Source organism: Bemisia tabaci, chromosome 4 (genome assembly GCF_918797505.1).
Source record: "Bemisia tabaci chromosome 4, PGI_BMITA_v3".
In the NCBI taxonomy this organism is placed as follows: Eukaryota; Metazoa; Arthropoda; class Insecta; order Hemiptera; family Aleyrodidae; genus Bemisia; species Bemisia tabaci.
Window position 1 is genome coordinate 3,507,596 of NC_092796.1, and position 25,136 is coordinate 3,532,731.

Sequence of the window (25,136 nt, forward strand, 5' to 3'; positions counted from 1 at the left end):
AAGACAATTTTAATCCATTTCTGATTGGTTCCCGTATTTTAGGCCTTCACAGTGTCACAAAACGGGAATAAAGATTACAGTTTCACCGATTGCAAAGATTATAATCTGGAATGGACCGGGGAATTACGGGTTCGGCAAGGAACAAACGGAATGAGGGAAGGAACGAAGAAAGGAATTCGAGAATGGGCCGATCAAAGATTACGAAAAACGTTCGATTTCTGTAATCTTTATTCCCGTTTGTGACATCCATGAGCCGAATTGTCTTGACTCTCAGTATAAAGGGACTCTACTATTGGTCGAAGCGGGTGGTTGCAATCATGGACAAAGGAGGTAAGTAATGGACTAACTAAAGGTACCCACGAGAAACCCTATCGTTAGTCCATTATTTCCTCCCTTAGTCTATCTCTATAGGAATAGGTAACCCATTTCAACCAATAGGAGTAGTCCATACCAGAGACAAGAGACCCTCCACTGGCATCTTGGCGACAGGTGGAAACTTTTACTTTTGGAGATTCAACACTGCCGTATGGACAATTATGAGGGAGCAATAGTCATCACTCTTTTTCTGGCTGTTGACCTACACCGACCTACTTGGTGGATGATGAGCCGCGGCCAACAAGTGGCCATGAGCCAAACAAGTTTCCTAAACTTCGGTAAGTTTGCAAAACGAGACTGCCATCACATTGTTAACCATCAACCGAGTAGGTAGGTCAACAGTTGGATGTTGAAGTCCCGAAATTAAAAGCTCCCACCTTTGTCAAGATACTGGTGGAGGATCTCTTGTCTCTGCAGGCTGATTGTTCAAATTGATAGACAAAGCGATAGACAAAGAAGACATAGGGAGTATGGAGCGATCCTATTGGTTGAAATGGGTAGTTCCTATAGACTAAGGGGAAATGATGGACTAATTTTAGGGTCTCTTGTCGGTTGCCTTTAGTTAGTCTATCACTTACCTCCATTGTCCATCGCAACCATCCATTTCAACCAACAGGATAGCTCCAAATTCCCAACCTCTTCTTTGTCTAGAGCTTTGTCTATCAATTTCAATAATTAGCCTGCAGCAGGCTGATTATTGAAATTTGTAGACAAAGCAATAGACAAAGAAGACGAGAAGAATATGGAAGGATCCTTAGTGGAAGCAGGTGGTTGCAATGGACAAAGGACGTAGGTAATAGACTAACTAACGGCAACCCACGAGAGACCTGATAGTTATTCCATCACCCCCCCCCCCTTAGTCTATAGAAACCACCCATTCCAACCAATAGGATCGCTCTATACTCCTTATGTCTCCTTTGTCTATAGCTTTGTCTATCAATTTCAATAATCAGTTCATACACCCTACGTCTTCTTTGTCTATAGCTTTGTCTATCGACGTTAATAATCGGCCAGGCGGCGTTGTGGCGCGGGGCGCGGGGCTCTCGGCGAGGCGGAAGGCGGAGTGGCGAAGCCGGGGCTGGCGTAGTACTATCGGAATGGGCCGGGGGCCTATGTGCTTGGCCGTCGGCCAGGTTCATTTCAGACACCGTTCATATAATTTTAGTGTGTCGCTATTTTAAACCTGGGCGGCTCGGCCCATGCATTGCTGGCGGATTTTTTCCAGTGCGTCCCTTCCAGCCGCCGGAGTAGCCGCCGCGCCGTGGCGAGTGGCGTCTTTTGGGCCGGCCCCGGCAGGAACGACGCAACGAGTGTTCCCGGCTTGTGTTCCCCGGCTCAGTGTGTCCTCCCTCGTGTCCCGTTTGTTGTGCGCCCCGGGTCCGGGTGTCCCACCGCCAATCAGAGCCGTCGCCATCGGCCCAGTGTGAGTGCTTAGTGGTGCGCGCTTTTCTTCGACTCCCCCGGTTAGCCATGCCATCCCGCCACGGTAAGTTTGCGTGGCTCTTTAACCACCATCTATAACACAGTTTCGTCATGGAGTGACACGCAAGAAAACTGATGATCAATTGGATTGCATTTTGCAGTAAGGAACCTGGAGCATCCCAATGTCGCTGAGATTGTGCATTTTTCTTTACCTTGCAAATCTAAACTGATCACTTACAAATGTTATCTTTACTCTCAATAAACTATGAATTCAAGAGGGAATTATCTTGTACAAATTTTATCTTTACTCTCAAAAAACTATGAATTCAAGAGGAAAATTATCCTTGTAAACATGATTTTTTCATTATTTCAGTAATTTTGTTGCAAAGAATACATGCAAAAACTGAATTCTAATCTGCAATCTGAAAATCTGAATCCTAGCAACATTGGAATGCTCTTGGCTCCTTTTTCAAAATGGAATCCAATTTCACCACATTCACAGCTGATTTTGGCGCCAGCCAAGAAATGCGGTGCCGAATTCTTCGCGGTATGGCTGACCTCCGGTCAAAATTTCGTACGATTTGATTTACCCCTATTCGAGATATTTCAATTTTCCACTTTACAATTTGTTAACAAAAAAATTGGAGTTGTGTCAAACTGTGTTATTCATAGGTATAAAGTGCATTTAATGAGCTTTTTATTGATACTGGAACAGTTTAGCTCAGATGAACCGTTTTAAAGTTACTGACTCTCGAAGGTGCTGATGCCTGTCAACTTGCCCGAACTTTAAAGCTCAGCAAAAGTTGAATGTGGCATAAAAAAAATTAAAATTTATATTTTTCAACTCAGCTCAGTGAACAGAGAAATGTGCCAAATTTCATTCAATTCTGAAGGGGTCGGATTAAAAATACCAAGTTTTGGTCTGATTTGACATGAAATGACCCGGTTGGATTAGTCATGTTCCTGCACAGCGATAACTTCAAAATTGTAGGCCTTTCCCAGCGTTATAAATGATTGATTCAACATTATCTCTTGGCTGGCGCCATAATCAGTTATGACTGTGGTGTAATCTTTCATTCCTATTTACCTCTGGTGGGCGACTACCCCTCACCCCCCCCCTCCTAAGAAAAAAATAAATAAATAAATTTTTCCCTCCAGAAAATGTTAGATATTTTGCGAAATACCTCGTGACAATTGTATCATTTTATTTTGTATGTTTTACCTTTTATTGGTTAGAAAAATCCGAGATTGCCACTGAGACTTCTCAATTTTAAAATTTTGTTCGAAAATGTTTTGAAACTTTTCGAAATTTGCGTCAAATCCAAGCCTCCCTTGGTGCGGTATGTTCCGAAGCCTCCTAAACAGTGGGGTAGCCAGGGGGATGCAGAGGGTCCAGACTCCCCACAGCCGGAAATTTTTCCCGAACAAACGTCATTTCTCGTGATTTTTAAAAATGAATGTCCTTTGGACCCTTCCTGAATGAGAAATGTTTGACTGTGCTTCTACCCCTTCCATGAAATATTTTTGGCTACCCACTGTTCAAAGAACCCTCTGTTTGATGAGGTGTCCTTCTGTACCACCTCTTACTATATATAATAATAGTCTCCCCATGATGAGGTTTGATCTATAAGTTTTACAGAATGATGATAGAATTCAGAGATAAATACCGACAGTTCCCAAAGCCGTGTTCCTAGAACGTAGTGTTTCAAGTCCTCCTTCCTATTTCCTCTACTAACTAGAAAGCAAATAAACATCATTCCTCAGAATTGTTAAAGCAAATTCCTCACACAGAGATGAAAAATCACGAAAGCTTTCAGGAAACAACGTCGAATAGTTGGATTGCATTTTGCAAAAAGGAACCACTAGCATTGCAATGTTGCTAAGATTGTGCAACTTCTTTTGTCTTGGAGGAAAAACCCGATTATCCATTAATAGTTTCTATTTTACTCGCTAAAAACTGTAAATTTAAGACAAAAATTACCATCTAAATTTCATAGTTTTTCACAATTTCCGCAATTCTATTGCAAAAGATGAAGTTGCACAATCTTAGCATCATTGCAATGCTAGTGGTTCTTTTTTGCAAAATGCAATCCAGTTGTCCATTGATCATGAGGTATGATAGGAAGCATACATGAGTTGCATTTTGCAAAAAGGAACCAGGAGTACTTATTCCAATGTCGCTAGGATTGTTTATCTTAACTCCTAATAAACTACGAATTCAAGACGAATTTTACCTTTGTAAACTTAATTTTTTCATGTTTTCAGTAATATATGCAAAGAATTTAAGTTGTACAATCCTAGCAACATTGGAATGCTCTTGGTTCCTTTTTGCAAAATGCAATCGACATGACGTTACAGTCTGACATTAGTGCACGGAAAAAAAATTAAATGTTGATTTAGCATTTATACTGTTAAAAAGATGTCCGACAAGTTTCAAATGCTGATTTTACAATACAAAAATGCTAACATAACATTTTAATTTGTACGTTTTGCAGTGGGTGTAGTTACGTTAGCATTTGTTAAAATGTAAAATCAGCATTTAAACTTGTCGGACACCTTTTTACCAGTATAAATGCTAAATCAACATTTAATTTCTTTCCGTGTGGTTTGGATTATTTATCGGTTAGGTGTTCTTTGCAACAAATAGTGCATCAGTAACCCTCCTAGGCTATGGGAAATAACTATCTCGTGTCATTTTTGTCTTCCTTTTTAAGGTTCCTTTTGGCTGAATTTAAATCATGATTTCCATTTTAAAGAGCGTTCTCTGGCTTGGTAATCATTGTTTTCGTTTTCTCAGCGCTGCAGGAGAAAATTTAAATACACATACTTTAGAGGAGTTCAAATGTTAGAATCGGCAGTCGGATCCCAGATTAAGAACCACTCAGCGAATAGAAACTTATCATGTTGATGTTCATTTGAAAAAAGCTTGGTCACTACCTTGCATTCGTGTTTGATTGGCTCACAGTGGATCGAGTCAATAGGAGAAGTCGGGAAAATTTGGAGACTTTAAACGCTTATAACTCCCTTTCTATAAACTTAAGGATTCCAAAATTGGTTCTGCTTATTTTCTGATAAAATTTTCTTGTGGAGACAACCCTTAAATTTAAAATGCGACGAAGTAAACATCAAAATTTGCAGTTTTAATCAAAAATTTTATGTCCGACCTCTCTGACTGGCTCGATCCACTGTGCGGCTATTAATCGGAAGCTGTCCCAACAATGTTTCCCTCTCGATGGTACACGGACTCTATGTCCACTTTTTTTACGTCCACACACTTTTCGTCACATAAAAACTCACCCCAAAATACCTACCCCTAACACCCTCCCCCCACAATAACCTACCAACCAACCCCTACCCACCTAACCTACCCCCCATACCCTACCCCACCCCACCCCAACCCTCTACCACAAAACTACCTATATACCCCACACAATCCCCACACTCCCATCTCCCCAACCTCTCTCCATCTTATAATAACACTACCCACCACAAAACCCATCCCATAACCAACAACAAAATCACCACAAAACCCCAATACAAATTACCCACCAATTAAACCCAAACCCACCACCCCAAACCCACACCCCACATCCAACCCATACCCACCACAACAAAAACCATCCCAATCAACCAACCAACACCCCCCCAAACCCAAAACCCCCACCCCACAACCCCCCACCCCCCAACACCCCCCCCCCAACCCCCCACCCAAATACAACACCCCCCCCCCACACCCCCCACCTAACCCCCCCCACCCCCAACCCCCCCCCACCCCAACACAACCCAACACCACCACCCCACACCCCCCCTCCATCCCACCCCCCCCCAAATATATATAAAACAAATATTTACCCTCCCATCCCCCCCTCCTATACTAAAAATCCTACCCCCCCAAAATATTCCTATTTTAATCCCTCCTAACACCCAGCTTCCTCCACCCCATTAAACTCCCCCCACATTCCAATAAAAACTACTCAACATTTTTGCATCTAATTGAAATCATTAAATTTGACACGGAACCACTATTATATTTACAAAAAACACATTATATTTTCCGGTAGTACATATTTCTTTTTCATCAATTTATGAGGGAATAATCAATGCAGAGAGTGCAAACATTTCAAAATCATGAGTTGAAAAACGCTGACTCCGCGAGTTGATATATTAGAGCCTAACACAGAGCGGAGCGGCGTGTTAGCCAGCGCAGAACGCGCAGTGGCGCCCACAAACCTAACGGGATACTTCACGCACTGCGCAACGCGTGAAGTATCCCGTTAGGTTTGTAGGCGCCTATGCGCGTGTCACGCTGATTGCCTGCCGCGTCGCAACGCTTTAAGCAACTATTTCGCGTCAGAGGCGTTGCACAGTATCCTACAAGATTGAAGGCGCACTAAATAACTAGTTAAAGAGGACTTTCAATTTTGACTGCATCTGTTACTGAAAAATGTTTAATTTGGCACTGGAGCGTTTCCCAGGCTCCCGCTTTGGTTTTCATCTTATCATATCCGTACAGTGTACACATGAACATATGTTTTTATCTGCTCGTAGAGTCTGTTCTCTTTCATGACTTGATTCATGAATGAAATGTTTTTAAGAATGAAGGTAGTAGTAGTATGCATTTATTTTTGAGGTGGTTCTTGTCATTTAAATGAGAAGAAAAAAATGTGGACATAACATGTCCACAATTTTGACATTTTCGGACATATTCATGGTTGGACATTAAATCATGTGGACTTAATAAAGACCGGACTTAACATTTAGTGGACATAAATAGCGGTGGACATTTATTTAATGGACGAAAGGTAGGTGGACATAAAGTCCTGGAAGCCTCTTGATATTGCAGTAAGGCTTCAATAGTATTTTCTATAGCTTAAGAATTACATGATACTAATGCGCATCCAGTTCATCAAATCTGTTTCGCAAATTCTTGAAATGTTGATGTTGTTCTCTCTTCTCAACACTGCATCTATGTTGATGCATTAATATATCTCTAATGTTGATAGGAAAGGGTCATTAGCAGAATATCAAGTAGTCATAAATTGAATGCAATATGGAGCCGTGTCATTTTAAAACTTACATCAACAAGCCTTCGTAAGGTAACATTGTTGCAATGTTCCAAAAAGTTTTGAAAAGTGAGAACGTTGATATTAATGCAATTTCATGCGTAACATTAAACAATCAATGAAATAACAACATTGTGTTTAAGACCTCTTAGGGGGACCTCTATAGGAGGGGGAGAGTGTAAAATGTTGCGTCAAAAAAATTCAGATCCCGAACTTGCTTATGAAAGAAAGAATGTAAAATTATTAATCTCTCAAAAATTAAAAATTAACTATGACTCACTGAATGAGGAATTTGCAGGTGTTTGAGACTCGGCGAATTCCTTTTATTAGAGGAAACTATCAAATTAACTGCGATTTCGAGAGCAGTGGCGTGGCGTCATTACGATAAATTGATTGATCTGCCATTTAAACCTATGGAGAAAGATTGATATACAGGGTGTTCGCAACGAACACCTTGATAATCGATTCTTCAGCATACCTTCAAATAGGGAAATATCGATAATCGATCATTCACGCAACATGCCACTGTACAAGAGTATCCTCCATTTTTAAATCAAGAAATTTTTGAAGGCGTGATGATGAACTGATTTCATTTGTCGACATACATGTGTTCAGGGTGATTAGGTACATGCGGGAAGGGTCACACTATGGCGTCATGAGGTGATGGATGTTTATATCTTCAAATCTATTTTTCTCATAATAGGAGCAAATTATACAAAAATACTGTGACTTATCGAGCAATTTCACTCGGAAGAAAAAAATCTTCTCGCAGAAAGGCTCCATTTATTTAATCCCATGAAAGGAGAAAATTTCGAAAGACTAAAACCGCAAGAGAATAGAATGATTTCATCGAGCAAATATTTGCGTCGGAAATAACGAAAGTTTGAGGTGCCAATTAAGCAGTAAGCACCTACTGTTTTACTCGCATCGTAGCCAAAATCATCCAATTACGTGCTACACTGCTACCAGATTGGACCGCGGACGCCAAGGAAAAATACCCATTTATCAGATCAAATCTATTAAGTGCGAGCCAGCCCGTGCAAGATATTTTCCGAGGTTGGCGTTTAGTAGCTGATCTTAGAGATTGACAATGGAGATGTTGCATGTGTGAAGAATTTGCGATTTGACTGTTGATTCTTAGGTAAAAGTTCGCGAGAAACACGATGGTGCCACTGGTTTTCTCTGAAATCAACTCCCAAGCTAAAAAAAAAGCTCTCAAGTTGAGTCCAAAATGGAGGGGATATCCCGCCCTACCCTCAGAGTCCATTTCTCCATCAAAACAAACTCTCCATGCAAAGATAGGGAGCAAATACATTAGCAGGGTTGCCACTTTATTTGGGGACTCCGAAACTGAAAACACGGCAACCCTGCTAATGTATTTGCTCTCAATCTTTGCCTGGAGAGTTTGTCTTGATGTAGGAGGTGGACTCTCAGGGTAGGGTGGGATATCTCCTCCATTTTGGCCTCAACTTGAGAGCTTTTTTTTGAGCTTGGGAGTTGATTTCAGAGAAAACCAGTGGCACCATCGTGTTTCTCGCGAACTTTTACATATGAAACGATAGTGAAATCGCAAATTCCTCATACATGCAACAACTCCATACGCAAACCAAAAATGGGAAGGGGAAAATCCTAAACGAATCTTTTTTAGCTCTTTACGGAGGAGCATTTTTTGGTAATATTCGCACTTCGAAAAGCTCGGCAGCTAGAGCCAAGCATCGGTTCCGGCTGCTGACATTCGGCACACCGAAAAGAACGGGAAGTTGATATAACGTTCTGGATGTTAAAAAAGTGTGCGAGAACTTACAAAATGCTGAATTAACCGCTACAGCAGTTTCTTCAGCGATGTCAAGATGTAAAACTAACTGCTGTGGCGGGTAATTCAGCATACAAAATGCTGAATTAACCGCTACAGCAGTTTCTTCAGCGATGTCAAGATGTAAAACTAACTGCTGTGGCGGGTAATTCAGCATACAAAATGCTGAATTAACCGCTACAGCAGTTTCTTCAGCGATGTCAAGATGTAAAACTAACTGCTGTGGCGGGTAATTCAGCATACAAAATGCTGAATTAACCGCTACAGCAGTTTCTTCAGCGATGTCAAGATGTAAAACTAACTGCTGTGGCGGGTAATTCAGCATACAAAATGCTGAATTAACCGCTACAGCAGTTTCTTCAGCGATGTCAAGATGTAAAACTAACTGCTGTGGCGGGTAATTCAGCATACAAAATGCTGAATTAACCGCTACAGCAGTTTCTTCAGCGATGTCAAGATGTAAAACTAACTGCTGTGGCGGGTAATTCAGCATTTTGTGAGTTCTCGCGCACTAACTTTACATCCAGCATGTTAAACCAACATCACTTTTCTTTCGGTTCATGCAACTGCAAAAATCTCGGCACTAAATAGTGTCGCGCAATGACCGTTCTACCGAATTTCGGCAGGCGGAGCCACGAATCTCGACTCCAGCTGCCGAGCTTTTCAAGGTGCGAATATTGCCTAAGACTGGTTCGCCGTGCATAATGTAAAGCGCTCAAATATTCATTTTTTCGCGGTACTTTAACTTTTTATTACCAGCACTTTCAGAGTCTCGCTCTGTTACAAAGGTGCGTAATTTGACCTCCATATATTACGTTTTCACTCGTTCTTGCTCAAAAAAGCTAACATTAACGCATTTTCCAGTGCAGTTTTACATAAAAACGAAGATGTATATTAAGTTATTTTCCTTATAACGTGTTAAAAAGTCCATCTCAAAGACTAATAAATGGGAACATTACATATAGGCAACCTGCATGTTTATTATAATCAAATTTCAGCATTCATTAAAAATTAGCTATATTTTTAAGCTCGAGATGTGAATACAGAAAAATAACCTTTAACATTCGGTATGACTTCAAAGCTTACCCTTAGTCCTAAAATAACGATACTGAACAGTATATTTTAATTTTTATGCAGAACAGATTTATGTGCAAAATGATAGAATCAAAAAGAGCTACTTCTATGCAGAAAGTGTCCTTTGATTTAATTCCTTTGCACACAAAATCGTTCAACAAAAATTATGCCAACCGCATCAATTTGCACGCAGAAACTTTGTATAGCCATTTTAAGGCAAATTAAGGTCCTTATCTTCTCCGCATATTACTTAAAGTTGTCTTGTTTATCAATGTTGCCACGAGCGATATTAAACACATTATAGCACACTATTCAGCCTTCATTTGACGAAGTAGGCAATACGAGCTCTCACAAAAGCGAATAGTGGTATTTCAAAGTTTTATTCAATGAGTGTGTGCATCCAAACTGTAATGACTATCAGAAGTACCTATGTTAAGTTTTCTGACACAATTTAACCTTCTCCTGAAAAACTAGGCATAATGAGTCATCGTGAACCCAAACAGACGCAGTAGCGTGGACCGTTGCAACAGGGCACAAAATAAACACACTCATGTGGGGCACCAACTCTAGGATTGTCAAAATTCCTCAATCCCCCCCCCCCATGACGAAAAATAGTTATTGACATTGTTTTAATGAGAATGTAATATATTTTTTACGAATGCCCCCACATTTGGACAGCGTTTCGCAGAAAGGAACTAAGCCACATCAACAATTGTCAAATTTAAGAGGAAAGTTTAAATTTTTACAAGAGAACGTTTGTGCGGATTCCCTTAAATTTTTTAAGGAATTTGCCTTGTACTCTACAGAAAATTCACTAAAATTTGCACAAAAATCCGCACAAACTTTTTCATGTAAAAACTTAAATTGCTCGATTAAACTTGGCAATAGCTGATGTGGCTTGGTTCCTCTTTGCTTGTCGCAGTCCATTTCTGTACGAATTGTTGGATGCTTGGAGAATATGAAAGAGGGTCAACGTGCGCACCGTGTACGGCATGAGGTTAGCCTCTTTCAACCTCTCCTGAAAATGATGAAAGTTCGAAAAATTAAAGATTGGAAGGAAGGCACTAACTCATGAAATGTGTCCCCCGGGTTTTGATGATGATTTTGTGCAAGTAAGGAACGTTCTCAAGATGCTATTTGCATGAGTGATATTCTAGCCTTGCGACGCTCTTGGTAGTTGCCAATAGCCCCTCTTAATGAGAATGAAGCCACGAGTCTTTTTTTGCTTGGGCGAACACTGAGCAAGGCCTGATTGAGGTTATCTAGTGTCCCAGGATGACTTCTTTGCGGGTCCTCGTCTATACCTTTCCTCCAGGCACGCTGAACCAAGAGATACTGATGACAGAATGATGACAGAATGATGACACGCAGTCCTACAGCATTCCAAAAGTCCTGTAGGCGCTAATGTGCGTTTCACGCCAACTGACCGACGCACTGCGTTTGGCGCAATGCGAGAAGTATCCATGCAGTCTTGTAGGCGCTAATATGGGCCCTCCGCCGACCGTACTTTTTGGCGCGCTGTGTGAAGTATTCCTTAAGTCTTGCAGGCGCTAATATACGTTTAACGCCAGCCGCATTGTGTTTGGCGCGATTATACAAACTTGCGTAGGAATAATCGCGGCATCGAAAAATAGAGCTTAAAAGGCCCATCTGGCCCATATTGTATTTCGACGCCGTATGAACATTCGAACGTTGCTTCGTTCCTCCCGATTAAATATTTTTCCGAGAAGAGTTAAGAAAGTTCTTTATACTCACGACCATTGTTCAGATAAGTTCACTTCATTTATCATTAGAAGGTAAGACATCGATGACTTGTCAACAAACTAACCTAAACTAGCGTTAGCATAAACATGCGTTTAATTTTCCAACTGTTTCCTGTTTTGCCAAACTTCAATCTTGAGTTAACTTCATTTTAGATTCGCGCATTCCTTGTGCCTTTTTCGCGCAATCCGCATACATTTTCTTAGACCTTTCGCGCAATCCTGGATTACCGGAGATATGTGAACTGCGTTACGGGCAGTAAGTAACCAAGCCACATCAGCTATTGCCAAATTTAATTCGAAAACGATTGTGCGGATTTGTGTTCAAATTTTAGTGAATTTTCTGAACAGTAAGAAGTGAATTCCTGAAAACTGTGCAAGGAATCTGCGCAAACATTCTCTCGTAAAAAATTAAATTACCCAGTTAAATTTGGCAATTGCTGATGTAGCTTGGTTCCTTTCTGCTAAACACAGTCCACTTAATTGAGGGTATCAAAAATAGACTCAATTGACAAAGGCCTGAACTGAATCTTTGAAAGGACGAGCGCGCGATTGCACTTTGAGTACCACTTGGGCCTCTCCTGAAAAAAAAAGAGTGTAACTTTAAAGAGGCACATTTTTTATGATTATTCTGGAAACTGAAAAGTTTACTTTCAACCTAGTTGACAAAAATAACCCCCCTGAAAATTTGACCACGTGTGATAAGGGTTATTGGTTATTCCCGTGGAGGATCATATTGATTCATTTTTACAGAAAAGGAGATAACCTTGAATGTAACCGACATATTTGAAGCATAGTATGACTATCAGACTGAAAGATATTGAAAAGCTTGTGGAAAGCTGACCGAGAAATCAAAGAATTATAGTCAGCCTGAGAGCTCCAGTTCGTATGTAGAGGGGTCGCTTCAAAGAAATAAACTAGGAGCGTAGATTTTAAAACACTGGAAACAAGATACGCGTTTTTGCAACTATACCGTGGATATATCTTAAAATACCTACATTGAACTCCTTCATCGGCGGCGATACCTTTGATTTGGATGGCGAGGCTATGTCAATTAGCGTAGGGCATGTTTCCCACGGCGGCGGCCTGTAGACGAATTTGAGCCCTTTTCTGCCGTGTTTTTGTAGGTTACGTCAATCTTCGGTTTAAAAATATCCATCCTTCACATTGTGTGCGAGCCGAATATGTTCCACTTATTCCGCGGCCCGGCTCGGCCGCCCCGTAAAACGTCCCGCCGCCGCACAGTGGATCTAGTCAATTATAGAGGTCGGACATGAAATTTTTGACTAAAACTGCCAATTTTGATATATACTTCGTCACATTTCAAATTTTATAGGGTGCTTCTGGAAGAAAATTTCACGAGAGAACCAATGGAGCCACTTTTAGAACCTCAGAGTTTTGTATAAACGGAGTAATAAGCGATTAAAGTTTCCAAATCTTGTCCGACTTCTCCTAATGACTCGATCCACCGTGCGCCGCCGCCGACACCGACACCGTTTCCCGTTTTTCTTTCATATTTCCGTTTCTCAAATCGAAAGCTAAGCGTGCATGAGCCGCAGAATCACGTGGCACGGTGGGTGGCGGGTCCAGGTCTACCACCCAGAACGAAAAGCCGTAACTGTAACACCGACAGAACGATCAAACAACCCTGCTAAACTGGGTTCTAAATTGAGTTCAGCGAACATTGTATAATACAATGTCTAAACGGTAGTAGCACTGAGTATATTTGTTCTAAATTGGATGAACATGCAGTTAGTGAACAGCTAATTTTTGGCCAACCTGCGTCGGTAAAAATTCACTGAAAAAAAAAAAAAAAAAAAAAAAAAAAAAAAAAAAAAAAAAAAAAAAAAAAAATTGGTCACATGAACCGAAACGAAGGTTCGTTAACCATTAGACCGAGGCGAACGTTCGGCATATATGACCGAACTTTGTTCGTCAGCTCACTTTACTGCACAAGTTCGGTTACACGAACCGAAAGTTCAGTTTCACGAACCGAATTAGTTGGGCTGATATGGAACACCGAACTTTGGTACATGTGACCAAACTTTCTTTTCAATGCATGTTAATGATTATTTGGACCGCGTTTAACAGGAAGGAACTAAGCCACATTAGGTAATGCCAAATTGAACTGGGCAATTTAATTTTTTACGAGAGAACATTTTTATGGAGTCCTTTGAAAATGTTAAGGAATTTGCCTCGCACCATGTAGGAAACCCACTGAATGCACGAAAATCCTCACAAGAGTTTTCATGTAAAAAATTAAATTGCCCGATTAAATTTGGCAATAGCTGATGTGGCTTGGTTCCTTCCTGTTTAACGAGGTCCATTTGTTTGTGTCTCTGTGTTCTTTTGAGTTGGAATGCTAATGGTTATTCCTTCTTTTATTGCAGAGAGCCGTTGGTGCTAGTTTCGATCAACTCTAATTGCGGAGGCTTGGACGTCATCAAAATAACTTTTCCGTCAAAGATAGAGCCTTGATGTGAAGGGGAATAACTAAGATGATATAACGTGGAAAGGAAGAGAGCAGTTGATGAGAACTAGTCTAAGTAGAGGGGCATCGCGGGAAAATTGCTTCAGTAATGTTAAAGCTCATTAATGTCACAACATGGAAATTTTGCTGCAATTTGAACTAAAGTCGGGTCCGGCCACGTTGTGGAAACATTCCGGGATCGCTGTGAGTCCGTTTCTCCTCCAAAATTCGTGGAAAACTCCTAGCGGGAAGCACACTATCGTATTCTTCCTCAGCAAATTCCTTCGTCCACTTTTCTGCATGCGTAAATCAACAATTAAAGGTATGAATATTTCTTGATTGTTTATTTATACCTCACCTTCACGTGAACATTCTGCATGCAGGCTTGACAGAACCAATTGGATTACATTTTGCAATAAGGAACCACTATGACTGGCTCTCCCCAAAAATCACGTATCTGCATAGAGAAACCAATGGCATGTAAGTTGTTTCTAAATTGAGCCGGAAATAGTGGTTCCTTATTGCAAAATGTCATCCAATTGAACCCCGTTAAGCAGAAAGGAACCGAGCCACATCAGCTATTGCCTTTACTTGGACAATTTTATTTTTTACATGAAATCGGATGTGTAGATTATTGTGCAATTTTCAGAGAATTTTCTGCACAGTGCAAAGAACATTCCTTAAAATATTCAGAGGAATCGACACAAAAGTTCTCTTGTAAACAGTTGAATTGGGAAATCGCTGATGTGGCTTGGTTCCTTTTTGCTTTATGCAGTCCAATTGGACCCAGTGAAACAGAAACGCATCAAGTCGGATCATGTTTGAACCGAAAAAGGAGGTAAGAAGTTTACTTTTCCCTTGGAGTCAAAAATGAAGAACAAAGTCTAACAACAATTTTCACTTTCAAGAAAATTTTCCTCGTCCTTTGAATTTTTGACAGAAAAAAATACTCGACTAGTTGAATGCAAAACTGCTGCCAACCCCCCCCCCCCCCCAATGCGACCTGGTGCGTTTCTTTTAAGCTCGGCTCAATGCGCATGCGTTCATATTTTTAAGCCTATAAGTATAATTTAACGGCCCTATTTTCGTCAAGTCACAGAAGGAGACTAAATATTCAATACTATCGAAAAATACCTTGAAATTGGTAAACATTAACCAAAGTTGACCAGGGCACATCAATATTTTAGAGCAAGAAGGCACTGTGCGGTCACTGATCTGCGTCCTCCCGAGATGAAGATCGTAACGTAAATTTGCAGCTGCAGTGAATATTGCAAGAGAATAAATGGACGTATTTCTGTCAAACGGAACTAAGCGCCAATTTGAGTTCCTTTTGAGGAATTTGGAATGCCGGATAGCGCGTTCTGTCAAACGGAAGTAAGCGCCGTGGAAAAGCATTCCGAGTATAGGACGGAATGAGCCCGACGCCCGATTCCGCCGCCAATCCAAGCCCCCCTCTACCTTCCTCCTCCGATGGCGCTTAGTTCCGTTTGACAGAAATACGTCCAAATGAAAGACTCAAGGAATCTCAATTACATTTTCATGGAAATAAGTTATATTTTCCGAGGATTAAAACAAATTTTCAATTACAGCTCGTTACATTTGTCGCTGAAGCAACAAAACACGTATTACGGTGTTCCGAAATTTTTACCCCTAGTTCATTTTTTTAGGATAGACTTTTTTTCATGAAATTTGTCTCAAAACACGCTCGAGGAGATAGAGAAAAATCACGTGCATATAATCGTGTGCAATCCCAATACTGGCCACGCTACGAGTATTTCCAAAGTGAAAGATGATTGAAGAAGTATCAAATGAACCAAATTTTTCAGGTACCTATCCCCAGGAACCACGGAAAAACTATAACTGACTCAAACTGACTTAAACTTGTTTTAAGGTCGCTCAAAATTGAGATTGCGTGTTGTCTTCCCCAAAGTGCCCATTTCAATCTTGGCTATTTTCAGTCCACCTAAAAACCTCACCGCCTGCTATTCATAGAAATTAAAGTTCGATCAAACTGGTGGATACTAAAAAAATGTTTATGTGTGCAGGGAGATTTTTTATGACTTAGCTAGTCCTGGCGAAGAAGTTAATTAACTTTCGTACATGATACGAGGAGTCGATTAACTTCTCAACTCTACTTAGCCGAGTCGAGCCATAAAAACACTTTTGACGCACGTAAACATTATCTCGTATGTCCCACATTTCTCATACACTTTTGGATTGGAAAACTTTTGGATTAGAGCGCCTTCATCGGGAAGTTTCGCCGTGTCGCCTCTTCAATCTTCAAAACCTATCATTGGACCACCATCACTAGACAAGGTTGGACACCGCTCATCATAACACATGGCTAATGCATTTCAGATATTTTCCATATTTTCAGTTTTTTTGCGCCAGCCAGTCTCGGAGCTTCCATAGAGTAGAAACTGGGCAAGTCTCAGAATCGTGTTTTGATGATTTAGGCGGAAAAAAGCGAAAAATAATACTGTATCTTCAAACGCCAAGTTTTTATGCTCAATATTTACGGAGATATTGCTTATCGAAAAAAGCAACGTCTAACGCCATCCCGCGGTTGTGAACATCATGGTTTTTTCCACCTTGGTTTCACTAATGGACGTATTTATGCTAAAAGGAACTATATTACACGCACGCAAACTCTATGCACATTGTTTCTTTTAGAATATATACGTCCTAATCAATGATGCATACTTTTGCACTGGTTGCTCGACGTGAAAAACGGACGAAAACAAAAGGTGGAGAAAACCATGGTATGCATAACCGCGGTGGATGACCGCACCTACGTTGTATTTTTCGCTAAGCGATGCCTCCCCTGGTAAAAATTGGCGATAGGAGCTGCGTTTCAAAATACCATAGGAGTTCTTATAGCCGACTAAAGAAGACTATTGAAAATTATATAGCTGGCTGTAGAAAGCGGCGCAAATCATATAGCCGGGCTATACAAAGCTATAAAAAAGTATACAGTCGGGCTATAGTTCCTATCGCCGGGCTTTACACTTTATCGCTATTGGCTATGAAAGGCTATAAGAAATTGTGTAGGAATTCGTGTGCTTTGTAAATCCGCAAAGAGCTTGATGCAAAAACGGCTTTTTTCGCCCCCCCTCTGGAAGTTCTTCAGACTTTGTCTATTGATTACTCATACTTGAGCGCTTCTTTTCCCAAATTTTCAGACCCCCAAAAAATTTTGGGGGGGAGCTAGGGGGGTGGAAGTTAAAACCTGTGAACCTCGATATCTCTTGAACGAAGAAAGATATCGAGGTTCGGTTTGGACGAAAAATCGTCTAAAATTGCATACTTTAAGATTCCAAGGGTCAAAATCCCGATATCACATTTTTAAGTCCACATATGTGCTTTTCTCCAGTTTTTAGGTCTAGAAAATTTCTTTTAAACGAACAATTTACAAAGATCTCAATTTTTTATTTGAACAAAAACCAGTTTTTTAAATTGTTCGTCTTTTTCCGCATCCAACGAGTGGTCGTATAAGCTGGGGAACCGAACGGTTCCGGAGTTATGATCGATTGAAGTTTCCGCTCAACGCGCGCCGACCGATTTTCGCGCGCAAAAAAGTCGGATTTGACTGTTATTAGATCAGATTGAATGTTCAAACTGAGTAAAATGCTTTATTAGGGACTCTTGAGGGTCGCTGAGTTCAGAAATTACAGATACTTCCAAATAATTTACGTTTTTAAAATTACAGCTCCGCAGCGCTATTTTAGAGGCCCACTGAGCGCCGACCGGCCGCTCAGTGGTCCTGTCCGAAGCTGCAATTTTAAAAACGTGAATTTTTTGGAAGTATCGGTAATTTCTGAATTCAGCGACCCTCAAGAGTCCCTAATAAAGCATTTTACTCAGTTTGAACATTCAATCTGATCTAATAACAGTCAAATCCGACTTTTTTGCGCGCGAAAATCGGTCGGCGCGCGTTGAGCGGAAACTTCAATCGATCATAACTCCGGAACCGTTCGGTTCCCCAGCTTATACGACCACTCGTTGGATGCGGAAAAAGACGAACAATTTAAAAAACTGGTTTTTGTTCAAATAAAAAATTGAGATCTTTGTAAATTTTTCGTTTAAAAGAAATTTTCTAGACCTAAAAACTGCAGAAAAGCACATATGTGGACTTAAAAATGTGATATCGGGATTTTGACCTTTAGAATCTTAAAGTATGCAATTTTAGACGATTTTTCGTCCAAACCGGACCTCGATATCTTTCTTCGTTCAAGAGATATCGAGGTTCACAGGTTTTAACTTCCACCCCCCTAGCTCCCCCCCAAAATTTTTTGGGGGTCTGAAAATTTGGGAAAAGAAGCGCTCAAGTATGAGTAATCAATAGAAAAAGTCTGAAGAACTTCCAGAGGGGGGGGGCGAAAAAAGCCGTTTTTGCATCAAACTCTTTGTACGGGATCCCCATAATATTTACAAAACGCACATTATATTTTCCTTTACTACATATTTGTTTTCATCAATAAAAATGAGAATAATCCATACAGAGTGTGCAAACATTTCAAAGTCATGAGTTGAACAACGCTGACTCCCCGAGATTAAATATTAGAGCCTAACACAAAGCGGAGCGGCGGCGCACTGGCGCCTACAAACCTAACAGGGATACTTCACGCATTGCGCAATGCGTGAAGTATCCCTGTTAGGTTTGTAGGCGCCAATGCGCGTTTCGCACTCTCTGCCCGCCCGCCGCGCCGCAGCGTGCCACGGCGTCTGAAGCAAATATTTCAAACCAGAGGTATTGCACAGTATCCAAGAAGAAATTGAAGGCGCTCCAACATATTAAGAATGACACGCATCCTTCAAAAGTACGGAGCTTTCCTCGCAAAATAAATCAAGATACTACGGCACAAAAAGAGAGTGGTAGTCCAAAAACTAAGTCCTGGTATTCGTATTTAGTAACATTTAGTATAAACTTTATCGTCTGGCTGTTACTTAATCGCCATCGGCTATAAAAGGCTATAATAAATTGTACAGCCGGCTACAGAAGCTATTGGAAATCTTACAGTCGGCTTTAGGTCTATGGTATTTTGGAATACAGATTCTACTGTCAATTTTTACCAGGGTCCACTACATAGAAACTTAGCGTAGGAACAGATCTTTTCATTTTTTGCTAATTTCTGAGCTTAAATAGACTGCGTTAAACAGAGAGGAACCAAACCACATCAGCTGTTGTCAAATGTAACAGGAAAATTGAATTTTTTTACATGAAAACGGTCGTGCGGATTTTTGTGCAAATTTCAGTGAATTTTCTGCACGGTGCGAAGCAAATTCCTTCAAATTTTCAAAGGAATCCACACAAACGTTCTCTCGTAAAAAATTAAATTGCTCAGTTAGATTTGGCAATAGCTGACGTGGCTTGGTTCCTTTCTGTTAAACGCGGTCCAAATAAATGATCAAAACGCGATTATACGACCAGCGTAACTGCCTCACCGGACTGTATCGTCCTCATCAAATATTTAAATACGATTCGATTTGACTGATGGAATTGGGTTTTTAATTATTTCAGAGATAATCACCTCGACAAATCTTGTACACTTCCTTCTCGGTCTGTTACAGTGAAGCTGAAAAGGAAGCCATGTTTCGGTTGCGCTAGCTTGAAAAGCCAGCAAGGCGCTGTTACCTGTGATGCTGTGAGCCCCTCCGTCTGTGATATTAGCTCTAGTTTTAAATTATATCTCGATTCTCGTGAGTCGTGCCGTCACTGTCGGGAGTCACAAAGCGAGTGTCGGAAATCACACGACAAACCTAGCGCGTCTCATCGCGACTTATACAGGTCGGACGTTTCCCGTCGCAAGTCGCATCGTGAGTGTTTCAAATCCCACGGTAACTTTCGTGAGTCCAACGGCGAGTGTCAGAGATCGCAAAATCAACCTTGTGAGTCATATCGCGATTTTTACGAGTCGGATCGTGAGTGTTCCAAATCGCAAGGTAACTTTCGTGGGTTGGACGTGGATCGACTCGTGCCGGTTCACGAGTGTTACAACTCTAACGGATTCTCGTGCGAGTCGCGCGGGAAGCGGCAAGACCCCGTTCGCAAGTGCTCCGATTCTGCAACGGTCACAAACGGTCGTGAGTCTTGTAAACCCTTCGGGCACTGTCGAGAACCCTTCTTCGATTTTTCCGAGACTCGTCAAAAACCCGTCTGCAAGTCCTCTGGAAAAGGTAAAAAACCCTGCCGCGAGTTTTCTGAGAACTGTCAAGAAGCCGTCTGCAAGTCCTCTGGAAACAGTCTAAATTCCTTTCGCAATCTAGCTGAGAACTGTCAAGAAGCCGTCTGCAAGTCCTCTAGAAAGGGTCGAAATCCCTTCTGCAAGTTTTCCGAGAACTTTCAAGAAGCCGTCTGCAAGTTCTCTGGAAACAGTCGAAAATCCTTCCGCGAGTTTTCTGAGAACTGTACAGAGTCCGTCTGCAAGTCCTTCGCGAACTGTAGAGAGTCCGTCTGCAAGTCCTTCGCGAACTGTCGAGTAGCCGTCTGCAAGCATTGCAACTGCGGAAAGTGTGAGGTGCGTGCGGGTAGTGAAGGGCGGAGTGGGTCATGGAGCCGGTGCGGTACTACGGGCCGCGTTACGGGCGGCGGCAGAAGTCCTGGAGCGAGAAGTGCGAGGATTACCTGCGTCAGTTCGTGGCGTTCCTGTTCAGCAACATAGGGATCATCTGCCTGGTGGTGGGCTACACGATCGGGGGCGCGGTGATGTTCCAGTACATCGAGGGCCCGTTGTACAGCTCCCGGGTGCAGAACATAGTGGAGTTCCGGAACCGGACGGCCGACGTCCTGTGGGAGCTCACGTGCTGCTCGGTCAACGTCTTCTCGGAGCAGGAATGGCGGGAGCGCGTCAACGCCAGCCTCATGGCCTACCAGCGCAAGATCATCGAGGAGGTCCAGAAGTTCGGCTACGAGGGCGAGGACTTCCACTCCAACCGTTGGTCCTTCGCCGGTGCTTTCCTCTACTCCCTCACCGTCATCACGACCATTGGTAAGGGGAGACCTTCGTCCACAGGTTTTTTTGGATATACATACATAAATGTCGCTTTACAGCTTTTTTGGATATTACTCGACTATACTGCCGTGCTAAGGAAGAACGCCGCATGAGCATATAGATGTTGCCAGATTTCTTCAAAATGAGGGAAATTCATCAGGAAAATTGTGCATTTTTTTTTTCAAAAATGTCAGGCAATTTTGTTCACAATTTTATCTAAAATATCTGAAAACTTCAAGGAAAACTATGCAAAATTAGCCTCATAAATGCATGTTCTATTCGAGGAGACTTAGCAACTCTCGAATGTTCATACGGCGTTCTTTGTTAGCACGATAGTATTTGAGAGTTGCCAAATTTCCTTCAATTAAATGTTCATTTTCGAGGAGAGTAATGAATGTTTTCTCTTGAAATTTTGAAAATTCTCCAAAAAATTGAACGGAATACATTCACAGGTTTTCTTGAAGATTCGTATTTAATCAAAGGAAATTTTGCAACCGACAAACGTTTATACGGCGTTTTCTCTTAGCACGGCAGTATGTTCAATCTTAGAAATAAGTACATTTGCACGTATTTGGACGTCTTTCTACCTAACAGAACAATGGACCGGTGGGAAAGATGGGGTGTGATTGTAGAAGCTGCTTAAGAAATGATGTAAAAGTGGGAATAGCTCCACTTGGAGAAATGGAAAAGTAAGATTTTACACTCTGTCAAACGGAACTATGTACCAACTGAATGCGGCACTCATGAGCCGTGGACATGGATAATAAACGTTGTGGACAGGGCTCATAAGTTAATGCCGATCAAGAGCGACAACGGGGACGGCTTCGTTGCCGCTGACGTCACTGGCGTTTTATAATTCCCATTCATTCCTACGGCCCTCGACTAACGAGCACACCCCTTCTGTTTCACCTATCTGTTGAGCCAGGTTTTCGCAATTTCAGAATTCGGATTTTTGGCCATGATTCGGCGCTCTCAGAAGTCCCAGACCAAAGTGGCATTGGTGGAAGTCCAATGCGTTAGCCGTTCACAAGTCGCGGAGGAAAACAAGAGCACATAAGTCCATCACGGTTTGGGTCAATTTAATACAAAACTGTGTTGAGCAACCAAGTCTTTTAGGTTGACCTGACACACACAAAAAAAATAACTTCACTTAACACAGAGTGACACAGGGTGGCATCAAACATGGAAAATTGTATCTGTACAGTAGACGTTTTTACTCGCTGCAGTCCTCAAATTTGTTCCTGAATCAAATCGCGGACAGAAATATAGTGAACTGTCGAATAAATAAATTTTTTCTCACTATTTCTCGAAATTAGACTTTTGATGGTTACGCCCTTCTTCAAGTAACCCTTCAACTTAATTTTTTTTTGTGTTGAATTTCAGGTTATGGTAACAACGTCCCACGCACAGTGTGGGGGAAGCTGGTGACGATCCTGTACGCGATCGGGGGTGTTCCTCTGTTCCTCCTGTACTTGTCCAACATCGGTGACCTGCTGGCGACGAGCTTCAAGTGGATTTACGCCAAGTGCTGTCTCTGCAGAGGCTGTCCCTACAAGAAGAGAGCCTCGAGGATGGCTCGCAGACACAACTCTCGGGGATCCGGCCACTGGCAGGTGGGTGCTCGGCAGTGGCGTGGCGTGCTTTGCGATGTATCGATTGTTATGCCATTTAAACCTATGGAAAAGGATCGATAAACAGGGTGTTCGCAGCGAACACCTAAATAATCGATTCTTTATCATAGGTTCAAATGGCAGAACAATCGATACATCGCAATTCACGCCACGCCACTGGTGCTCGGTCCACGATGTTCTTCATAAATTGGACCGCGTTTAACAGAAAGGAACCAAACCACATCAGCTATTGCCAAATTCAACCGGGCGATTTAATTTTTTACAAGAGCGTGTTTTTGCGGATTTGTTTTAAAATTTTCTAGGAATTTGCCTCGTACTATTCAGAAAATTCACTGAAATTAGCAACGAAATCCGCACAACCGTTTTCATGTTAAACATAAAATTGTCCGATTACATTAGATTGGGTGATAGCTGATGTGGCTTGGTTACTTTCTGCTAAACGCGGTCCTATTGTCGCTCCTTTGACGTAAGGCTGTATCTCAATTTCTGCGTGAGTCCTTTAAGTGTTCACAATCCTCATTGGTTAAACAGAATAAGGACAATTGTTGACGTTATTCTTACAATCTATCCTTCATTTGATGCGTATTAAAAACTCTTGTTAATATCTCGTTCAAGAATTGATTCCAGAACTTCCGGGTGTTTGAATCGTTCTCTAGGCAAGATTTGAAAGAGACAACCTGTATAGTTTAATTCTTCCAATTCAGACCTCCAGTGGTCCATTATTAACAATTTAAACGAGGTTTCATTGTCAGTACTAGCAGATACGAATCGTTACGGCGTCTAGATACGACTAAACCTGCTTGGCGACTGTCCGTGTTGCATAAGCACCCAGATTGAAGGCGCACTGAATTAGACAGATTAATCCCACGTATCTATTAAGATGTAATTTTTGTTTTCTTCTCAGCTCGGAACTATTAACGGCAAGGACAAATCTAGCCATGATTATATTACTTTCAAAACTGAAAATGTTCTAATTCTAGTTTTTTATATTGATTTAGGATGAAATAGGTGAAACAACAGAGGGAGAGGACAGCGATGACGAAGATAGTATCTCCTTCAACGGCGACCCTCAGACGGTTACTGTACCTGTGTTTCTCTGTTTAATCATCATGGTCGGGTGAGTTCAAAAGTCATCAATACGGGGAAAATTAATAAACAGGGTATCTAGCATCAGGATTTTCTCGATTTTCCCGATTCTATCAGGATTTGAGGTCAATCAGGATTTAATCCCAATTTCATCAGGATTTTCGGAAAAATCGGTCGTAAAATCAGGATTCGTGAAAAGTCGGTCGTCCGATCGGATTTTTTTATTGAGCTATTCTCATGAAGTTACATTTGCTTTGCGTGAAGAGAGTTGAAATTTTAATGTTTCTCCGCAAAAAATCAGGATTTAGAAAAATTATGAAATCAGCATTTAGCAGTCAAAAACCAGGAGAAATCAGGATTTCATTAGGATTCCCCAAATTGAAAATGAAGTAGACACCCTGAAATTGTAAAAATATCAGAATTTCATGACTCATTCATTTGCGTGGGTGACAGTTGCATCATTCTCGCGACGGCTCTGTCGACGTCGAAAAGTAAACTAATCTAGCAGCCAAATCGAACGATTAATTTTCTTATCCACGTATTTGAAACTTGATTACAAGTTTTTAAAAGCGAAATTTTTGGGAAAAACACTATTGAAATATATTTCTCGGCGTAATAGATCCAAAAATATTTAAAAAAAGTCCAAAAATCCTAAAAATATCAAGTAAAACCAGTATATATACCAGCTACAAATGTGTAAATTCTCGATGAGTGCTTGCTTAACGCTGTAGAATTACCTTGAGTAAACGGGAGCGGAATTCTAGCGTGAAAACTGAAATTCGGAGAAAACCTCCTGCCGCGCTATCGTTCACCATAAAAAGCGATCAGATTCAACGAGCATAGCTCAACCGCATCTTGACGTTGTCATATTACATTAATTTAAACAGAAAACGGAACTAAAATTGTTGCCAATTTTCCCTCCCTTGAGAAAAATAGACTCACGAGATTTCGAGGCAAAATGCTGCTTTGTTTTTTTGTTTTGTTTTTTCGTTAAATTATTGAAATATAAGAGGAATCTAGGAAGCGTCTAGTGTAGTTGGACTAATTCTGGTTAAGTCCGTCAAAGTCGCTTTTATCCAGCATCGGCGACGCACGGTGGAACGAATCTTTGGAAGAGGTCAGACCTGAAATTTTTGACAAAAATTGTAATATTTTACGTCATAATTTTAATTTCAAGGGGTGCTTTATATAGAAAATTTTACGAAAAAACCAATGCAACCATTTTTAAAACATCAACATTTCGTATAAAATGAAGATATACACTTTTAAACGTTTTAAATTATGTCCGACCTCCCCCATTCACTCGATCCACTGTGCGACGGTCGGCCGTTCATAGGCCTGTCACCGGGACAGGGTGCGGGGGCCCCAGCCCCCCCCTCCCCCGCCTGTCCGTCTCGGGGCTCCCGGCCTGTTCTCCGTCCGCCGCACAGTGGAGCGAGCCAATCGGAGA

The 25,136-nt window shown here is 41.4% G+C and overlaps 1 protein-coding gene across 1 annotated transcript in view; it reads left to right on the plus strand.

The window, feature by feature from the left end:
• The first annotated feature begins 1,552 nt into the window (after window positions 1–1,552).
• Window positions 1,553–25,136, plus strand: part of sand (potassium two pore domain channel sandman) — a 56,618-nt gene continuing 33,034 nt past the window's right edge. The window contains exons 1-5 of the mRNA XM_019042749.2: window positions 1,553–1,861; window positions 13,898–14,299; window positions 19,549–20,966; window positions 22,353–22,582; window positions 23,599–23,717. Coding sequence (XP_018898294.1) covers window positions 20,528–20,966; window positions 22,353–22,582; window positions 23,599–23,717 — 788 coding nt within the window. The 5' untranslated portion in view covers window positions 1,553–1,861; window positions 13,898–14,299; window positions 19,549–20,527. The remainder of the gene's footprint in view (window positions 1,862–13,897; window positions 14,300–19,548; window positions 20,967–22,352; window positions 22,583–23,598; window positions 23,718–25,136) is intronic.